At 51.1% G+C, this 21,109-nt stretch overlaps 1 protein-coding gene across 1 annotated transcript; it reads left to right on the top strand.

Moving 5' to 3' along the window:
• Positions 1-303: 303 nt before the first annotated feature.
• Positions 304-19,445, top strand: CCDC120 (coiled-coil domain containing 120). The gene is made up of 9 exons (XM_060253024.1): positions 304-439; positions 1,250-1,383; positions 5,017-5,130; positions 5,213-5,435; positions 7,345-7,401; positions 8,491-8,689; positions 11,439-11,543; positions 16,079-16,774; positions 18,865-19,445. The coding sequence occupies exons 1-9, from the start codon at positions 391-393 to the stop codon at positions 18,953-18,955; spliced, it is 1,668 nt and encodes a 555-aa protein (XP_060109007.1). The 5' UTR covers positions 304-390; the 3' UTR covers positions 18,956-19,445.
• The last annotated feature ends 1,664 nt before the right edge of the window (positions 19,446-21,109 follow it).

The following is a 21,109-nucleotide window of genomic DNA, read 5'->3' as shown; positions in this document are numbered from 1 at the left end:
AGGATCCATCAGATGCCGCTTCTTTTATCTCTGTTTCATCACAAGCTGCCAACCGAAGCCCCCAAGGATGGTCTTGGTACTGCCCTGGGGCTCGGTTGGTGCCACTTGCGCAGAACATTGCCGAGTCCTGTGTTAGTGTGGTCCGCCAGGTCTGCCCGTGCTCATGTGCCCACTCGCCCCTGGTGGATCAGCTGTCTTCACTCTGTGGTGCATCTCCTTATGTTGAGCTACTGTTTCTCTTGACTCTGGAATGGCATTCCCTCACCCTTACCGGTGCCTTCTCTTCTCTCATTGTGGCAGTAACCCGCCAAGACGCCCTCTGTTGGATGGCCTGATGGATCGCGGAGCAAAGTGATCCCCCCCCTGGAAGCAGAGCCGTCTCTCCCAGCAATGGAGGTGAAGGGACAGCTGATCAACTCCACCAGCTACAGCTCTTCCGGTAACTCCTTCCTTCCTTCCTTCCTTCCTTCCTTCCTTCCTTCCTTCCTTCCTTCCTTCCTTCCTTCCTTCCTTCCTTCCTTCCTTCCTAACTCCACCTGGAAGTTGGCAACCCTAGTATGAAATTGCTGAGCAGTCGGGTTGGAACGGATAAAAGGAGGTACTTCTTCACCCAAAGGGTGATTAACATGTGGAATTCACTGCCACAGGAGGTGGTGGTGGCTACAACATAGCCAGCTTCAAGAGGGGGTTAGATAAAAATATGGTAAATTTTTGGCCACTGTGTGATACAGAGTGTTGGACTGGATGGGCCATTGGCCTGATCCAACATGGCTTCTCTTATGTTCTTCTTAGTATAATGCTGTGTTGTCCACCTTCCAAAGCTGCTGCTTTCTCTAGGGCAGAAGTGGCCAGCTGTGGCTCTTTCACACATTGTGTGGCTCCCAAAGCCCCCACCGCCCTGTTGGCTGACTTGGAGAAGGCATATCACTTCTCCAAGCCAGGCCAGCTGGCGTCTTCGAGAATGCATTTAAAGTTAAAGCTGCTTTCTTTCCACATCTTCCTCCCTCCCTCATCTATTTGCCTCCCTCCTTCCCACATCTGACGTTTATTCTATGTGGCTCTTACTTTAAGCGAGTTTGGCCGTCTCTGCTCTAGGGGAACACAGCCTGGAGCTCAGTTGTACTTTCAGGCGATCTCCAGGCCTTGCCTGTTGACTAGCAACCTGCGTTCGGCAAGATTCAGATTTCTGAGCTTCACCTATGCTGATCCTCACCAGTCCAATCTGCTTTTTTTTCCCCCCTCCCCACAGAGGCTCTGCAGCGGGACCTTTGTCCCCGGATCCGGCTGGAGCGGGTTCAGGAGCTGCTTGAGAAGCAGCGGGCCCTTCAGCAGGTTCTCAGCCTGCGCCTGAAGGAGCTGCGTCGGGTGTGCCTACAAGAAGCGGTGAGGCCTGGGGGAGGGCGAAGAGCTGAAAGCAGGTGGGCGGGAAACTGAGGGAGGGGGCTCTTCCCAGACAAGGACCCCAAAGATGTTGAGGCGAGCCGAGCCAAAATAGTATTTAGTCGAGGCAGCCATGAGTTCAAAACATTATCTCGCTGCCAGGTCAGTGTTATTGTCCCTCTGTTGCAGATAGTGTGGGCGGACGGGGATGAGATGAAGAGATGGTGGCATAATGTCGCCCACTCGCTTCTTGGCTGAGGCGTGTTTCGAACTTGGGACTTCCTGGATGAGCAACGCAGTTATTAGCTGCTAAGCTACACCACCTCGTAACCCCCAAGATTACTTCTTATAATTAGGAAAGTTCCTTGCATTCTTTCACTGTTTCCTCTCTTCCTCTATGGAGCTGAGGGTGGCGGAATCCAGTTTCCCCGTTTCACAACAATCCTGTGAGGTTGTTTGGGTGGAAACAGAATGGCTACCCCAAGGGTTGTGTCAGTTTGGTGTAAAGGTTAAGTGCACGGACTCTTACCTGGGAGAACTTCGGTTTGACTCCTCCATTTGCATCTGCTGGAATGGCCTTGGGTCAGCCACAGCTCTTGACAGAGGTTGTTGTCAAGCATCGATATTTCCCAATAATCAGTCTTTTGTTATTGAAAGGGCAGCTGCTGTGAGAGCCCTCTCAGCCCCACCCATCTCACAGGGTGTCTGTTGTGGGGGAGGAAGATAAAGGAGATTGTAAGTGACTCTGAGATTCGGAGTGGAGGGTGGGATATAAATCCAATATCATCTTCTTCCTCTTCTATTTCTCTACATGCAACTGCTGGAGTGGCCTTGGGTCAGTCATAACTCCCTCAGAGCTGTTCTGCTCAAGAGCAGTTTCTCTCAGTCCCATCTACCTCACAGGGTGTCTGTTGTGGGAAGGGAAAGATTATAAAATGCTCTGAGACTCCAAGTAAAGGGCAGGTTATAAATCCAATCTCTTCTTCGTCCGTGAATTTTATGGCCTGAGTGGGGATTTGAACCCTGGTCTCCACCATTTGAGGAAGCACCCTAACCACCCTTCTAGCGGGGGTTCCCAACCTTTCTGAGTTTGTGGGTGACTTTGGAATGCTGACATCTCATGGTGAGTGCAGCCACAAAATGGCTACCGTAAAATGGCTGCCACAGTAGGCGGAGCCAGCTATTAAATGGCTGTTGCTGCTTACCCTAAGTGACACAGTGAATATCCTTCTGCTATGGTGACAGTTGCTGCCAAAGTAACATTGTAAAAAAAAAAAAAAAAATCTCCGCAGCCAATCAGAAGCCTGGCTGGGCAAAGGACCCATCCAGCCCCACTTGCTTTCTAAAAATACTTGACAAGCACCTGGAGAGGTTTTTGTGGGCCTCACATTGCAAACACATGCCCCATAAATTCTTACAAGTGTATTTACAGTAAGGTATAAAACCTGGCGATGAGTAGACAGCCTAAATGGAGAGAGATCTGGAAACAGGTAATTGTTCTCCCTTTACCAAAGCACAAGGAGCCAAACCAATTAAATACCTTGGGAAAAACCTTTCAGGATGTCCGGTCCGCCATTGAGAAGGCCCTGCATATGAATCTGAGAATTTTGGGATGAAGCTATAAGAGGATGCCCTCCTTAAATTATTCAGGGCCTAATCCACACTGGGTTTTGATGGTACTTGCATCAGTGTTCCCTCTAAGCTGAGGTAATGTGAGCTAGCTCACAGTTTTTTAGTCTCTGGCTCACACATTTTTGTCTTAGCTCATGAAAAAATGGTCCCAGAGCAAACTTAATTTATGCAGGAGCTCACAACTTTAATGCTAGTAGCTCACAAAGTAGAATTTCTGCTCACAAGACTCCACAGCTTAGAGGGAACATTGCTTGTCAGCACCAGGAATTGGGTGTGAGCACACAAAGATAGGCCCATGTTCCTAATTTCTGTGTAGGCTGCAAAATTCCGCCATTGTTGGTGCAGAATTTTTCATGATTAAATTTTTAATTTTTTTCCAAGAAAGAAAAAGGGTGGGGTACAGAAGGGAAAAAAAGGGAAGGGGACAGTATAAAATCATCAATAATTTTCAGATATTATGAATAGTAACATACAAGTAAAATCAAGTGAAGTCAACTGCTTTAGTAAAAATACATAATTCACATGTGAAGCAGATAGTAAAAGATTATTACAGTATTTTGAGGCAAATTCTTTTTAGAAGAATTCTCTCTTTAGAAGAATTTTCTTAGTTGTGATACCAATAAAAAAAGGTTACCTCTCTTACAGTAAGACGAATTCCTGTACTAAATTTGAACCACCCTGGAAAACTTAGGTACTGTCTAAATCATTTAATAATCTCAGGTGTAAAAGCAGATAGTAAAGCAACATTATTACAGTATTTTGAGGTGAATAAACAAGAACTTCCTTAGTTGCAGTATCCTATTAACAATAAGAAGGCTACATAAATTAGGGAGATTTTAATGATAAGTTTAAACCATTCGAAGAGTGTAGGTATTATCGTAATCATTTAACAATTTCTAATATTTGCAGGATATTTAAATGCTGGTGGAATACTGAATAATAAAAAGAGTTATAACTGTAATAAATATCTTCATCATCTCTGATATAATATACAAATAGCTTCAGATACTTAACTATTTGCATAATATGAGTAATAGGGGCTTGCCATTTCTGCTTTAAATTTCTTCAGTGTCCTTCTGTTTATATAAGTGGGCTGCGATCACACACACTAAATAATGCACTTTCGATCCACTTTCAGTGCACTGTCCAACTGGATTGTGCCAGTCCACGCAGTAAAATCTAGTTGGAAAGTGCATTGAGTGTGGATTGAAAGTGCATAATTTAGAGCAGGGGTGGGGGAACCTCTGTCCCGGGGGCCGTATGCAGCCCTTGAGGTCACTTGGTGTGGCCCTCAGGGATTGCTGGGCTGAACCGAGCCATGTGGCATCCTCCCTGGGGCCTGGCTGGCCAGTGAGGATCGTGGGGCCCAGCCGTGCTGTGCAGCAGCCTCCCCAGGGCCAGGCAGGGATCACAGGGCCCAGATGTGCTGTGTGGCAGCCTCCCTGGGGCCTGGCTGGCCGGCCAGAATTGCTGCAGGGCCTGGAAAATTACTGTCACCATTCAGTTTGCACTTGATGATCCCAGAGGGTGTGGCCTAATATACTAATGAGTGTGTGACCTAATATGCTAATATTAGGGGACGTGGTCTAACATGCTACTGGGTTCCTGCTGGGCTTTTTCTACAAAAAAGCCCTGGACCTATGCATTTGCCTAGGGCGGCGGGCCGGGATTCTGTCTCTGTGTGTGTGTGTGCCAGATGAGGCTCTCCCCACATGACTTCAAATAGAAAAACAATTATTTGCATTAATTTTGCTGGCCTGACTCATTCTCCCTTGACGGAGCACTGTTTTTTAAGTTGATAATTTTTTATGGTCCACGAATGATGTTATAAATATCCATATGGCCCTTGGGCAGAAAAAGGGTTCCCCACGCTTGATTTAGAGTGTGTGATTGCATCCTTTGTTAGTTTTTTCAGTGCAGACTTTTAAATCTGAATCACAGATTATTTCACTTGGATTCCTCACCCTGTTGGGCTGAAGTAACGCCTCGCCCTCCCTTTGACAGGAACTGACAGGGAAGCTGCCCCCGGAGTACCCGCTGGAGCCAGGTGAAAGACCACAGCCTGTGCGGAGGAGGCCGGCACCCGCCTATCGGATCCCCGCTGCCCTGAAGAATGAGGTGAGTGGCCAGCCCAGAGAGGAGGGAGGAAGAAGCCTGGAGGAGTCATGTGGTGGGGCTGACCGTCCCTCCTCCCTTTCAGGAAGCGCCATCTCTGGAAGAGCTGGCCCGCGAACTGGCCCTGCAGCAGCAAGTGGTGGAAGCGGCCCGACGCCTGGCAGTCGCCCCAGAGCTGACGGCTGAGCAGCGTCGTCGTCGGAGGCAGGTCCAGGCGGACGCCGCCCAGCGCCTTCGGGAGCTCGAGATCCAGGTGGTCGAGTGCCGGGTGCGGCTGAGCAAAGGAGCCCCTCAGAGAAGCAACCACGGTGAGTCAGGATGGGGTGCTGCGGTCCTTCTCTCTGAGGGGAACTGGCATCCTGTTTGCTCTGAACACAGCTGTGAAGGGCACTTTAGGCCAACCTGAATGTGAGGGACTTAAGTGCAGGGAGGACCCATTGTATTTAGCATGGCCCAGGGCTTTTTTTTTTATAGCAGGAACCCCTTTGCATGTTAGGCCACACCCCCTTGATGTAGTCAACCCTCCAAGAGCTTACAGTAAGCCCTGTAAGTAGAGTCCTTTAAGCTCTTGGAGGATTGGCTACATCAGGGGTGTGTGGCCTAATATGCAAAGGAGTTCCTGCTACAAAACCCCGGCATGGCCCTTTGTCTGATTTTACTCACCGGGTCCACAAAAGAGGCAGAGAATATTCCAGGGGACCCCAACACAGTGCCCATGGGCGCCATGGTCCCTGCTGAGACCTTTCCAGGTGCTACCAAGCGTTTTTAGCAGGGGCAGATTTCTAGCAGGAGCTCCTCTGAATATTAGGCCACACACCCCTGATGTAGCAAATCCTCCTGGAGCTTACAGTAGGCCCTGTAAGAACCTTGTAAACTCTTGGAGGATTGGCTACATCAGTGGGGTGTGGCTTAATATGCAAAGGAGCTCCTGCTACTAGAATTCCACCCCTGGTTTTTAGAAAGTGGGCGGGGCATTTGCCCAGCATGGCTTTGGATTGGCCATTGACGATTTAAATGGCTGTACAGATTTTTTGAAACGTTACTGTGGCAGCAATTGCTGCCCCAGCACAAAGCTCCTCACTGTGTGACTGAGGGTTAGCTGCAGCCGCCATTTTAGTGCTGCCTTCGCCTCCTGCGGCAGCTGTGTTATGGCAGCCATTTTGTGGCTGTGCCCACCATGCTGTGTCAGAATTCCAAAGGTGCCCACAGGCTCTAAAAGGTTGAGGACCATTGGTACAGAGTTCAGTCCTGCTCTCCTCTCACCTTCTATTTTCTTCTTCCGTATCCTGCCATCCCCCCGCCCCCCCCCCCCAACATGGATTATTCTTTCCAACTTTGATTTATGTATACGTAGACTGGCAAGACTAGGAATTACAACTCCTCTCCAGATGACAGAGATCAGATTCCCTGAAAAGCGTGGATGCTTTGGAGGGTGGATTCTGTGGCATGAGGGCTTTTTCTGTAGCAGGGACTGCTTTGCCTATTAGGCCACACACCCCTGATGTAGCCAATCTTCCAAGAGTTTACAGGGCTCTTCGTACAGGGCCTACTGCAAGCTCCAGGAGGATTGGATATATCAGGGGTGTGTGGCCTAATAGGCAAAGCAGTTCCTGCTACAAAAAAAGCCGGGTGTGGCACTGTACCCTGCTGAGGTACCTGTCCTCCCCAGGAGCCATCCCCAAATCTCCAGGAGCTTCCCAACCTGGATCTGGGAACCCTACCTCCATCCCCCAACGGGGCTGTGCGGGGGAGGCAAACCTAGGCAAAGCCCGACACTCTTGAGGGACCCGCATTTCCTGGAAACTCAAGTCTCGCTTATAGGGAATTTGGAAGGCTGCCCGCCCTCTCTTCCTGGTATTTTATGTATCTCATCACCCAGCTTGGTGTAGCGGTTAAGCGGGCAGACTCCTATCGGAGAGAACTAGGTTTGATTCCCCACTCCTCCATTTGCAGCTGCTGGAAGGGCCTTGGGTCAGCCGTAGCTCTTGCAGGAGTTGTCCTTGAAAGGGCAGCTGCTGTAAGAACCCTCTCAGTCGCACCTACCTCTGTTGTGGAGGAAGAAGGTAAAGGAGATTGTGAACCACTCTGAGACTCTGATTCAGAGAGATGGACGGGGTATAAATCGATGGTCGTCGTCTCCTTCTTCATTTTTCATTCATGTGTTTTCTTTCTCCCCCTCTCTCCTTCCTCTGCGCCTCTAATGGGGAAAAAAAATAGATGAAGCTTTTCATTCGGAGAGCAGCTCCCTTTCGGAATCGGCCAGTCACGAAAATGGTAAGTCTGGAGTCCAGAACATTGAGTTTCAGTTTTTTAGAGCAAAGAATGATGGGAGAAAGGGAACCACAAGTGGCCATGTGGTGGGACAAAGCAGCGGACCAAATTGGCCTTTGTGTAAAAGGAGAATCGCTGAAGGGAAAACTTGCCCAGGAACCTGACTTTGAATCTGTGCTGAGGGAGACAGTGAGGCAGAAACACTCCATACGTAGTCAGAGGTACTCTCCTCTGCAGCTGGCCACGGATGCCGAAAGGTTTTACGCCCGTCGGTGTGTGATCTGGGAGCTCTACAAACCCAGCTGAGGATAGTAGGATCTGAAAATGGTGTCCTGCCCAATGTTCCCTCTAAGCTTCAGAGTCTTGTGAGAGAGCCGGGTTGGTGTAGTGGTTAAGTGTGTGGACTTTTATCTGGGAGAACTGGGTTTGATTCCCCACTCCTCTTCTTGTAGCTGCTGGAATGGCCTTGGGTCAGCCATAACTCTCACAGAGCTGTCCTTGAAAGGGCAGCTTCTGTCAGAGCTCTCTCAGCCCCACCTATCTCACAGGGTGTCTGTTATGGGGAGGGGGGAGGAAGATAAGGGAGATTGCTACTGCTCTGAGACGATTCAGAGTATAGGGCGGGATATAAATCCAATATCTTCTTCAAAAATTCTACTTTGTGAGCTCCTGGCACTAAAGTGAGCAACTGCATAAATGAGTGTGCTCTGGGGGTCATCCTTCCTGAGCTAAGGCCAAAATGTGTGAGCTAAAGGCTAAAAATATGTGCGCTAGCTCACGCACCTCAGAGGGAATAGTGTCTGCAATCAGCCACGGATGCTGAAGGGTTTTGTGCCTATCGTTGTGTGATCTGGGAGCTGTACAAACCCAGCTGAGGAAAGTAAGGTCTGAAAATGGAGTACTGCCCCACCCCTCTGCAGTCTGGAGTGGTACAATCCAGGAACAGTCATGTGGCGGTATCATTTGCCTCCAGAAATTGCAGGCTTTGAGAAGGGTACAACTCCCCGTTGTTTGCGGTGGGCGTGTTTGTATTTTCTGCTTACGTAGGTGTACGTGAGTGCTGCTTTCTTATATGTTGTGCTCTGTCCTCAGATGACCCTCACGGCTTCTATCCTTCCAAAGCCCCCAATCTCCAGGGCCCCTTCCCGGACCGACCCTCGCCTCCCAAAGCCCGTGATCATTTACGGGCCGTCTCTAGCAGCCCCGACAGACGGCCAGGGTGGCGGCTTCTGCAGACGGATCTCTACAGCGAGGCCAAGGACCGCAGGAACTCAGTCGCCAGCCCAACCAGGTGAGCAGGAAACAGCCATGGAGCTGGAGGGGAGAAGAAGAAGCCTGCAGATTTATACCCCACCTTTCTCTCTGAATCGGAGACTCAGAGCGGCTTACAATCTCCTTTATCTTCCTCCCCCACAACAGACACCCTGTGAGGTGCGTGGGGCTGAGAGAAGAAGACTGCAGATTTATACCCCACCCTTCTTTCTGAATCAGAGTCTCAGAGCGGCTTACAATCTCCTTTATCTTCCTCCCCCACAACAGACACCCTGTGGGGTAGGTGGGGCTGAGAAAGCTCTGACAGAAGCTGCCCTTTCAAATACAGCTCTGCGGGTGCTATGGCTAACCCAAGGCCATTCCAGCAGCTGCAAGTGGAGGAGTGGGGGATCAAACCCTGTGAGGAGGGTGGGGCTAAGAGGGCTCTCACAGCAGCTGCCCTTTCAAGGACAACCTCTGCCAGAGCTATGGCTAGCCCAAGGCCATTCCAGCAGCTGCCAAGTGGAGGAGTGGGGAATCAAACCCGGTTCTCCCAGATAAGAGTCCACACACTTAACCACTACACTGAACTGGCTCTTTGGAGGGGTTTGCTTCTACTCTTGGCTGCAGAGGAAGGAAATTTGCAGCTCCTCTCTTGCTCACCAGAGAGTCAACGGAGAGGACCTGGAAAGAGCAAAGGAGTCCAAGGCTATAGAGGAAATATACCGTATTCAGGGACATGTGTAGTTAGAAAATGTGCACGTGACCTCTCTAGAGTCCTGTTTGAGGGGCATCTAAGTAAAAACTGTTGTATACCCTCATCAGTGATCCATATAAAAAGAAAACGACCCTTTTAACACCAAGTGGAGGATATAAGAGCAGCTTAAAACAACCATTGATCGTCTTAAAAAAACCCCTATTTTTGGCAGCAGGGTAGAAGGGTGTTGTTTGCATGGGGTGGGGATGTGGCTCAGTGGCAGAGCCTCTACTTGGCAGGCATAAGGTCCCAGGTTCAATCCCCGGCATCTCCAGTTCAAAGGACCAGGCAGGAGAGGATGGAAAAGACCTTGACCTGAGACCCTGGCTCAGTGGCAGAGCCTCTGCTTGGCATGCAGAAGGTCCCAGGTTCAATCCCCGGCACTCCAGTTAAAAGGAGCAGGCAGGAGGGGATGGGAAAGACCTTGACCTGAAACCTGGCTCAGTGGCAGAGCCTCTGCTTGGCATGCAGAAGGTCCCACGTTCAATCCCTGGCATCTCCATTTCAAAGGACCAGGCAGGAGGTGGTGGGAAAGACCCTGACCTGAGACCCTGGCTCAGTGGGAGATCATCTGCTTGGCATGCAGGAGGTCCCAGGCTCAATCCCCGGCATCTCCAGTTCAAAGGACCAGGCAGGAGGTGGTGGGAAAGACCCTGACCTGAGACCCTGGCTCAGTGGGAGATCATCTGCTTGGCATGCAGAAGATCCCAGGTTCGATCCCCGGCGTCTCCAATTAAAGGATCTGATGGAAGATGATGAGAAAGACTTCTGCGGGAGACCCTGGAGAGCCGCTGCTGGTCTGAGTGGACAGTTCTGACCTTGAGGGACCACAGCTGTGATTCAGTAGAAGGCAGTTTCGCGTGAGTTCATGCTTTCTGTAGAAGCGCCTCAAAGGTCTGTCCCTGGTTGGGACTGTAGTGTGGGGGAGGATGGGACTCTTTCCCTTCCCTTCCCTTCCCCATGCCTCTTCCTCAACCAGGATTGGACCCCCTACAGTGCTTCTGAGTGGAATTGAATTCAGAGCTGTCATGTGGACGCAAGTTCCCATGGCGATTACGTGCTAGATGCAGGGCTTTTTTTGTAGCAGGAACTCCTTTGCATATTAGGCCACACACCCCAGATGTAGCCAATCCTGGAGCTTACAGCAGGCCCTGTACTAAGGGGATTGACTACAATGGGGGTGGGGGTGGCCTAATATGCAAAGGAGTTTCTGCTATGAACAAAGCCCTGGCTAGATGTAATGCGCAACTTGGACTTCAATCTAGCCAAGTGCACCCAGGGTCTGAGCCTTCATGTGCAACCAATACTTCCTCTAAGCCGTAGAGTCTTGTGAGCAAAAATACTCCCTCTAAGTCTTGTGAGCAAAAATTCTACTTTGTGAGCTATGATCATTAAAGTTTTGAGCTACTAATCAAAGATTTCAGGTTTTCACGGCTGGTAACATCATTAGGGTTTGTAGAATCTTTCGGGCTCAAGTGCCATGTTCTACTGGAGAAAGTTTTCCTTCCAGACGTTTCGTTCTCAGCTGCAGAGAACATCTTCAGTGGCGTTGCAGCCGGAGCAGGCGCTCTGACCTTCTTGGCTGCTGTGCATTGAGTGGGGCCAGGGCTGCTGGAGAGTTGCTAGTTCCTCCAGCCTATAAATAGCAGCTCTCCAGCAGCCCTGGCCCCACTCAATGCACAGCAGCCAAGAAGGTCAGAACGCCTGCTCCAGCTGCAACGCCACTGAGGATGTTCTCCGCAGCTGAGAACGAAACATCTGGAAGGAAAAATTTTCTCCAGTAGAACATGGCACTTGAGCCCGAAAGATTCTACAAACCCTAATTTTGAGCTATTGTTAGTGTGAGCTTGCTCTGGGGCCATTTTCCCTGCGTCAAGACAAAAATGTGTGAGCTGGGGTCTAAAAAACTGAGCTGATTTACACTAACTCAGCTGAGAGGGAACACTGCGTGCAACTGGGGGGGGGCTCCCCTTAATTGCAGACTTGAACTTGCTCTCCTGATGCTTTTCTCTTTGTTCCATTGCTCGCGCAGCCCAAACCGCACCCTCCCCAGGAGCGTGTCCAGCTTCGAGGGCCGGAGCGTCCCAGCTACCCCGGTGCTGGCGAGAAACGCTTGCAGTGGGAACCACCAGTTCAGGTAGGAGGGCGCTGTTGCTGCGTGTCCCACCGAAAGCTAGATGGCCATCCAGCAGCTATGAAGATCCTGTGAATTTAGGGGGAGGTGCTTGTGAGTTTCCTGCATTGTGCAGGGGGGGTGGACTAGATGACCCTGGGGGGCCCTTTCGACTCTTTTTAAGTTCCTGTGATTCTAAAAGAAGGTTTGCTGTTCTGCTCTACAGCTGGATACAAAAGCTACTCTGGAGGAACCAGAGAGACAGAGCATACCTAGTTAATCACGGTCGTGTTATTTACAATGTAGGGAAGTTGGCGCACACAGATATTTCAGTCTGTGTGGACGAGGAAAGAGAGGCTTTTGCAGATCCAGTTCACACAGGATGGTTAAAAACTGAAATCTGTGTGGAGGTGGTAGAGAGTCATTATAAGGTAAATAATTAAGAGACCAGGGACTTCAACCTGGGGCCTATGAACACTATGGTGGCCACTGATACTCAGGGACCACTCGCCCACTGGGCAAACTAGGCATTCACCTAGGGCGCTGGGAGGGGGTCGCCCTGCTGATACCTTTCCTAGCTCCCGCCAAATGTATTAGAAAGTGGGCAAGGCAGGATGGTTTTGCTCGGCAGGGCTTCTGATTGGCTATTGGAAATCTGATTGGTTCTGCCTTCATGGCGTGAGCATCTTCACTGGGTGACTGAAGGTGTTCTGTGGCTGTGGCCACACGCACTAAATAATCCACTTTCAGTGCACTTTACAACTGGCTTTTACTGCGTGAACTAGCAAAATCCAGTTGGAAAGTGCATTGAAAGTGGATTATTTAGTGCATGTGACCAAAGCCTCTGTGTGTGTGTAATTTATTTATTTCGTCACATTTCTATCCCGCCCTCTCCTGCATGCATCTCTGGACGGGATACAACCGACTAACAACAATGAAAAGCAATTAAAATACAGTGATTAAAATTTAAATCTAACACCATAACTCTCAAGACGCCATTCAGTCCAAAAACCTCCCGGATGAGGCTGTACATACGCCCAAATGGATCAGTGAGCTGGGAGAGTGGGCAGCAAATACCGCTGATAGTATATCTCCATGCAGGTAGTCAGGGCTCTCCTTTGCATGTTAGGCCACACCCCTCTTGTGTAGCCAATCCTCCAAGAGCTTACAGAGCTGTTCTTACAGGCCCTACTGTAAACTCTTGGAGGATTAGCTACATTATAGGGGTGTGACCTAATATGCAAAGGAGTTCCTGCTGCAAAAAACCCCCTGCAGGGATGGAATAGGGGAGGCCAACATAAATAGGCACCTGCCGCCTCAACCACAAGCCTGGTGAAACGATATTTTAAAATATGTTAGTTCTAAAAGGCATTCTCTTAACCAAAGGTTCTGCCTGAAATGTTGAAGAGTTATTACTGAAGTTATGGATCTTCTCACTTCCTGACATTTGAGGGTTGGCTCCGCCTCCTGTGGCAGCCATTTTGAGGTTGCACCCACCTGCCTTGTGTCAGAATTCGGCAGATGCCTCAGAAAGAGCAGTGTGTTAACGGAATGAAACCAAGGCTGTAGCGACAGCTGCCGCCAAAACATTATTTTGATCTGCACAGCCCATCAGATTTCCAGTGGCCAATCGGAAGCTTTCCTGAGCAGACGTCCACACAGCTGCCATCACCCTCTTATGAAAAACACTGGGTTGGGACCAGAAAAGGTGCTGGTGGATTCATGGTGCCCATAGGCACCACATTGCAGGCCCGCAGCTACGGGGGGCAGTGGGCAGGCCACTCTTATTAACACCCCCCCCTTTGCCTATGTAGGGCCCCTCCGTTGGAGGGCTTCCAGGACCCACAGAAAAGGGAGGGAAGGAGAGAGAGCAGTGAGAGAGAGAGAGAGAGAAAGCAGCAGCGAAAGAGAGTGGGAGAGCGGCAGCAAGAAAGAGAGAGGGGTGCAACGAGGGGGAGAGAGAGAGCGTGAAAGTGAGAGAGAGCACAAGAGAGAGAAACAGCAAGGGGGAGAACAGCAAGTGAGAGAGAATGGCAGCGAGAGAGGGGGACAGTGAGAGTGGCAGCGAGAGAGAGAGGGGGACAGTGAGAGTGGCAGCGAGAGAGAGAGGGGGACAGTGAGAGTGGCAGCGAGAGAGAGAGAGGGACAGAGAGAATGGCAGCGAGAGAGAGAGAGGGACAGAGAGAATGGCAGCCAGAGAGGGGGGGACAGTGAGAGAACGGCAGCGAGAGAGAGAGAGGGACAGAGAGAATGGCAGCCAGAGAGGGGGGGACAGTGAGAGAACGGCAGCGAGAGAGAGAGAGGGACAGAGAGAATGGCAGCGAGAGAGAGAGAGGGACAGAGAGAATGGCAGCCAGAGAGGGGGGGACAGTGAGAGAACGGCAGCGAGAGAGAGAGAGGGACAGAGAGAATGGCAGCCAGAGAGGGGGGGACAGTGAGAGAACGGCAGCGAGAGAGAGAGAGGGACAGAGAGAATGGCAGCGAGAGAGAGAGAGGGACAGAGAGAATGGCAGCCAGAGAGGGGGGGACAGTGAGAGAACGGCAGCGAGAGAGAGAGAGGGACAGAGAGAATGGCAGCCAGAGAGGGGGGGACAGTGAGAGAACGGCAGCGAGAGAGAGAGAGGGACAGAGAGAATGGCAGCGAGAGAGAGAGAGGGACAGAGAGAATGGCAGCCAGAGAGGGGGGGACAGTGAGAGAACGGCAGCGAGAGAGAGAGAGGGACAGAGAGAATGGCAGCCAGAGAGGGGGGGACAGTGAGAGAACGGCAGCGAGAGAGAGAGAGGGACAGAGAGAATGGCAGCGAGAGAGAGAGAGGGACAGAGAGAATGGCAGCCAGAGAGGGGGGGACAGTGAGAGAACGGCAGCGAGAGAGAGAGAGGGACAGAGAGAATGGCAGCGAGAGAGAGAGGGGGACAATGAGAGAGTGGCAGCGAGAGAGAGAGAGGGACAGAGAGAATGGCAGCGAGAGAGGGGGGGACAGTGAGAGTGGCAGCGAGAGAGAGAGAGGGACAGAGAGAATGGCAGCGAGAGAGAGAGGGGGACAATGAGAGAGTGGCAGCGAGAGAGAGAGAGGGACAGAGAGAATGGCAGCGAGAGAGGGGGGGACAGTGAGAGAACGGCAGCGAGAGAGAGAGAGGGACAGAGAGAATGGCAGCCAGAGAGGGGGGGACAGTGAGAGAACGGCAGCGAGAGAGAGAGAGGGACAGAGAGAATGGCAGCGAGAGAGGGGGGGACAGAGAGAATGGCAGCGAGAGAGAGAGGGGGACAATGAGAGAGTGGCAGCGAGAGAGAGAGAGGGACAGAGAGAATGGCAGCGAGAGAGAGAGGGGGACAATGAGAGAGTGGCAGCGAGAGAGAGAGAGGGACAGAGAGAATGGCAGCGAGAGAGGGGGGGACAGTGAGAGAACGGCAGCGAGAGAGAGAGAGGGACAGAGAGAATGGCAGCCAGAGAGGGGGGACAGTGAGAGAACGGCAGCGAGAGAGAGAGAGGGACAGAGAGAATGGCAGCGAGAGAGGGGGGGACAGTGAGAGAACGGCAGCGAGAGAGAGAGAGGGACAGAGAGAATGGCAGCCAGAGAGGGGGGACAGTGAGAGAACGGCAGCGAGAGAGAGAGAGGGACAGAGAGAATGGCAGCGAGAGAGGGGGGGACAGTGAGAGAACGGCAGCGAGAGAGAGAGAGGGACAGAGAGAATGGCAGCCAGAGAGGGGGGACAGTGAGAGAACGGCAGCGAGAGAGAGAGAGGGACAGAGAGAATGGCAGCGAGAGAGAGAGAGGGACAGAGAGAATGGCAGCGAGAGAGGGGGGGACAGTGAGAGTGGCAGCGAGAGAGAGAGAGGGACAGAGAGAATGGCAGCGAGAGAGGGGGGACAGTGAGAGAACGGCAGCGAGAGAGAGAGAGGGACAGAGAGAATGGCAGCGAGAGAGAGAGGGGGACAATGAGAGAGTGGCAGCGAGAGAGAGAGAGGGACAGAGAGAATGGCAGCCAGAGAGGGGGGACAGTGAGAGAACGGCAGCGAGAGAGAGAGAGGGACAGAGAGAATGGCAGCGAGAGAGGGGGGACAGTGAGAGAACGGCAGCGAGAGAGAGAGAGGGACAGAGAGAATGGCAGCGAGAGAGGGGGGGACAGTGAGAGAACGGCAGCGAGAGAGAGAGAGGGACAGAGAGAATGGCAGCGAGAGAGGGGGGACAGTGAGAGAACGGCAGCGAGAGAGAGAGAGGGACAGAGAGAATGGCAGCGAGAGAGGGGGGGGACAATGAGAGAATGGCAGCGAGAGAGAAAGCAGGAGAGCAGCAGCAACAGGGGAGAGCGAGAGAGCAACAGCCAGAGAGAGTGCATGAGAGAGCTGGGGCTTGGCGGGCTGGCCACTGGAGGGAAGAAGCAGCCAAGCCCCGCAGCCCCCAATCCCCCACCAAATTTTTTAGCTCCTGGGCCCCTCCACCCAAAATTTCCTGGCTACTCCTGGTATTCCAAGGAGGTCTGCCTTCGAAGTTCTTTTCTTTTGTGGCGCACAGTTTGGGAACAATTAGTCTTAATTTCTCCTCCTCTCTCCCCTCAGGTCTGAGGCCCCGGCGCTTCACCCCCGCCAGTGGTCGGGCAGCCACGATTCCCAGCTCGGCCCCCCAAGCCGCGACACTAGCGCTGACCGGGCCTCCGTTTTTGCTGCTCGGACCCGCCGAAGTAATAGTTCAGAGGCCTTGATTGAACGAGCCCCTTCAGAGGACCCTATCTTGCCCTCAGCCCCCCCTTTCAAAAGCACAGAAGCCCTGACCCCCTCCATTTCGGGCCGGAACCCTCGCCCGCCCTACAACGATCTCCTTCTGGACTACTACCTGGAACGCAGGTGTTGGGGAGGTGGAGAACACCTGTCTCGCCGGGACGGACCTCCCCAGACGGAGTGGGTGGCTTTTCCGGAGAGCCCTTCGCAGCGCAGAGCCCGCCCGGCAGCTCGCACCAAGTCCTGTGGCCCGCTGCTGCCCCCCCAGTCCCGGGAGGTCGGCTACGGACCCCAGTTGCCCCCTCAGCGTAACTTCCACAAAGCCCTAGCCCTGGAGGGGCTCCGGGACTGGTACTTGCGCAATGCCGGAATCAGCCAGCGGGGGGCGCCGGAAAGACGGGGGCCGGCTCAGTCCGTCCATCAGCAACTGCGCAGTTACTGTGAACCGGTGCCGCCCAACCCGGAGATGGGCTACTATGGGGGGCAAGGAGGGCTCCCCCACTCGCTGAGTTACGCTGGGCAGCCTCTCTATGGCAGGTACGGAGGCTGTTTCCATCCCCTGCCCCGATAATTCCACCTTTCCCCGTGCCTGCTCGCTGAGGTCACTCTTACCCTTTTGGCTCCTCTTTTCACTACTTTTTCAGGGGTTGTTTCTATCTTGGCAGTCTCTTGCTGCCAGCTTGAAACGTCTTCTGCTCCGATTTCTTGGGATTTCTCTCTTCCTTAGAAGGGCATCATTGGGGGTGGGTAGGGGGCGTCCCACCTTTCTTCAGCCTGTTGCGTTAAGGCCTGAAAAAGTACTGTTGTAATCAGTGTTCCTCTAAGTCTCGTGAACAAAAATTCTACTTTTATGAGCTACTGGCATTAAAGTGGTGAGCTACTGGCCGGGGTTGTTTTGTAGGAAAATGTGGTGGAGCTCATTAGCATAAATCCTTAGCGTATGCTGCCCCCAACCAGCCAAAAACAACCCGATACAAGAAAGGAGAGCCCCAGGCGAGTGAGGCCTGCTTGGGCTGGCTAGAGATCCAGCCAGCCGAAGCAGGCCTTGCTCACCTGGGGCTCTCCTTGGCTGCCCGCCCCCCAGTCAAAAGGCCAGTCAAAAGGCCAGCATGCCAGCCGCTGCCCAAAATCACATAGACAGGGGTGGCCAATGATAGCTCTCCTGATTTTTTTTGCCTACAACTCCCATCAGCCCCAGCCATTGGCCATGCTGGCTGGGGTTGATGGGAGTCATAGGCAAAAAAAACATCGAGAGAGCTACCGTTGGTCACCCCTGATATAAGAAGTGGAGAAAGTATGGCATGGCCTTCTCCAGGGGTTAATGAGGGCTGCTGGGGGTGTGGCAAAGCCCCTGGGGGCTGGCTGGCTGGCTGCCCGCTCTCCTAATCCAGGGATTGTTATGCAGCTGCACCTGCTACTCAATGGACAAGGTAGGTTGGGAGGAGGAGGGGGAACCCTCAGAAAGGTTCAGGAGCTATGCTCCTGCGGAATTCAAGGCCTGGCTACTGGCATAAAAGTTGTGAGCTATTCATAAATTATTGAGCTCTGGGGTCCTCTTTCCAGAGCTAAGACAAAAATGTGTGACCTGGAGGCTAAAAATCTGTGAGCTAGCTCACGCTAACTCAGGTTAGATGGAACACTGGTTGTAATCCAAGGGGAGGGCAAGGTGTGAATTTCTACCCAAAGGAGTCACAGGAAGGAAAGCGGGGCTTTTTTTGTAACAGGGACTCCTTTGCATATTATGCCACACACCCCTGATGTAGCCAATCCTCCTGGAGTTTACAGTAGGCCCTGTACTAATAGCCCTGTAAGCTCTTGGAGGATTGGCTACATCAGGGGGGTGCAGCCTAATATGCAAAGGAGTTCCTGCTACAAAAAAGCCCTGAAGGAAAGTATCCAAGAAAGGGACAAATCTATTGTCTAACTCAGGGGTCCCCAGACTGGTGACCACGGGCACCGTGGTCAGTGTTCCCTTTAAGCTAAGTTAGTGTGAGCTAGCTCACAGTTCTTTAGCCTCCGGCTCGCATGTTTTTGCCTTAGCTCAGGAAAAATGGCCCTAGAGCAAGCTAATTTATGCAGTAGCTCGCAACTTTAGTATCACTAGCTCACGAAGTAGAATTTTCGCTCACAAGACTCCGCAGCTTAGAGGGAACGTTGTGATACCTACCAACACCTTTCCCAGCCCCTGCCAAATATTTTTAGAAAGTGAATGGGGACAGGTGAGGACTTCAGCTGAGCCAAGTTTTCTGATTGTTCATTGGAAATCTGACTGGTTGTGCAGATTTTTAAAACGCTGATGACTGAAAGTAAGCTCCGTATATGTTAAATAGATATATATATTATTAAACTTTATGTTTTTTAAAGGAATCCTCTTAACCAGAGCTTCTGCCCGAAATGTTAAAGATTCATTTAGAGTTATGAATAATCTCACTCGCTGACATTTTGAAGTTGGCTCCACCTCTTGCGGCAGCCATTTTGTGTCAGAATTCAAAAGGTGCTTGCAGGCTCACAAAGGTTAGGGACTCTTGATCTAACTCTCGGTGGGTTTTCTTCCAGACTCTTGTCTAATTCTTTCTTTCTCTTTCTCTCTCTTTTTCTCCTTTGTTACCCTGGCATGCCCTCCTCAGACCTTTTGGGGAACTGCTTTACGCGGACGACTCTGTTGGCCCCTACGCCCTGGACTCCACGGAGCACCCGTCCCCGGGCACCTTGGTCTAATGCCTGCTTTCTTTCCCCCAAGGGGAAATGCAGTCCTCTTTCTGTTGATCTCGCTGGTGCCTCTTTTTGTTTTCCTCTTGTGTTCTACACTGTGTGTTGTGTGGGATTCCCTGCTGGCAGGGTTTTTGTGTGTGCGCGCGTGTGTGTGAAGCGAGTAAGTGTGGACCGTTGCATGTTATACTAGAGACACAATGGGCTGCAGGAATGTGTCCCTGCTTCCTACACATTGTTATCTGTTTCCCCCAAATATTGGGGTCTGTGTCTGCTGTGCCATCTCTGCCCTCCTCTTCGAAGGGTTTGAATACTTGTTTTAATGCTCTCTTGTGGTCACAAAGAAGTTGCTGAGGTGTGGCGTTTTAAGACCTTGGAATTTATAGCCACGAAGGGGAGAGCATGTGTGTTTTGTGTATGCGTGTTGTTTTTCCCTCTTGTAAAAACCTCAAATAGCACAGAGCATAAATCGGTCCTGTAAAAAATAAATCTCTCCCCCCATATCTCATTTTGCCCGAAATGTGTTGTCTCTTCCGATGCACCTCCCCTATGTTTTGGGCTTCTGGAGATTGGGCAAGAACCCCTGTCCATGTTATGACCCCAGCTAGGATTGCCAACTTCCGGATGGGAGATACACTGCCACAGGAGGTGGCGGCGGTTGCAAGCATAGACAGCTTCAAGAGGGGATTGGATAAACCTATGGAGCAGAGGTCCATCAGTGGCTATAAGCGAGAGCGTATTGCTGGAACTCTCTGTCTGGGGCAGTAATGCTTGGGCAGTATTCTTGGTGCTGGGTGGGGGGGGGCACAGTGGGAGATCTTCTAGTGTCCTGGCCCCACTGATGGACCTCCTGATGGCACCTGGTGTTTTTGGCCCCTGTGTGACAGAGTGTTGGACTAGATGGACCAATGGCCTGATCCAACATGGCTTCTCTTACGTTCTTATAAGAGAGGTCATTTTGAGGTACTAGCAACGTAAACCGAAAGGTTCCTGTGACCCAAATTACTATGATAATATACATACTTGAGCCATCTGAGCAATGGCCCATAGGAAAAGAAGTGTGGAGACGTTTTGTCCTTCATAAGCTGATGTATTAAGATTGTGTCTTCATTTACATTGTGAAACTGTCTGATAAACCCGTTCCTGAGGAAATCTCTGAAACAGGAAGTGGAATGCTGCCCTGTCGTGGCACATATTATATCTTCATGGGATTGATGAGATCAGAATTATTGCTGCGTTTATTGCTTCTACTTGAACTTTCCTGGTTTACCATGAACTGAGTTTTTTATGATCTGTTTATTGTCATTACTGAATTTTGCAACACTTACCTTCTCTGTTTGTGATAAATTTATGTATATTATCATAGCATATGTATATTATCATAGTCACAGGAACCTTTCTGTTTTTTTGAAATTTTATTTTTGTTAATTTGTATTCCGCCCTTTCCCTCAAGTGGGCTCAGGGCGGATAGCGACAAAAGTTAAAGCAATCAAAAACTCCAAGCTAAAACCATAGGGTAAAATAAAACAAACAACATATATGTCGCAGATGGCGGTTTCCAACTGGCCACTGTGTGACACACAGTGTTGGACTGAATGGGCCATTGGCCTGATCCAACATGGCTTCTGTTATGTTCTTATACAATAAGAGCAGTCAGTTTGAGGTACTAGCCTCAACTAGACACAAGTTTATGTTGCTAGAACTTTCAGATGGGGCCCGGAGATCTCCCAGAATTACAGATGATTTCCAGACAACTAAATTCGGTTTCCCTGGAGGACAAAGCAGCTGCAGAGAAGAGGAGTTGGGTTTTATACCCTGCTTTTCGCTACCTGAAGGAGTCTCAGAGCCACTTACAATCTCCTTCCCTTCCTCTCCCCACAACAGACACCCAGTGGGGCTGAGAGAGCTCTGAGAGAACTTCTCTGAGACAACTTGCGACTGACCCAAGGTCACCCAGCTGGCTTCATATGGAGGAGTGGGGAATCCAACGCAGTTCTCCCAGATTATTGTCTGCGCTCTTAACCACTATGCCAGACTAGATGAACTCTATGTTGTCGCATCCCTTCTGAGTTCTTCCCATCCCCCCCAAAACCCCTCTGCTCGCCCCAATCTCCACACTCAAATATCTCAGAATTTCCCAGCCTGGAGTTGGCAACCCTAGTC

The sequence above is a fragment of the Heteronotia binoei genome, chromosome 13, assembly GCF_032191835.1.
Source record: "Heteronotia binoei isolate CCM8104 ecotype False Entrance Well chromosome 13, APGP_CSIRO_Hbin_v1, whole genome shotgun sequence".
Classification (NCBI taxonomy): domain Eukaryota; kingdom Metazoa; phylum Chordata; class Lepidosauria; order Squamata; family Gekkonidae; genus Heteronotia; species Heteronotia binoei.
The sequence above is the reverse complement of the archived record's forward strand: the minus strand, read 5'-3'. Positions and strand labels throughout refer to the sequence as shown.

Bases quoted from the DNA above. Each gene is read 5' to 3' on its own strand.
- CCDC120 (XM_060253024.1), top strand. From the start codon at position 391: ATGGAGGTGAAGGGACAGCTGATCAACTCCACCAGCTACAGCTCTTCC. The intron at 440-1,249 runs GTAACTCCTTCC...CCCTCCCCACAG, and splicing joins CACCAGCTACAGCTCTTCCG to AGGCTCTGCAGCGGGACCTT. The intron at 8,690-11,438 runs GTGAGCAGGAAA...TTGCTCGCGCAG, and splicing joins TCAGTCGCCAGCCCAACCAG to CCCAAACCGCACCCTCCCCA.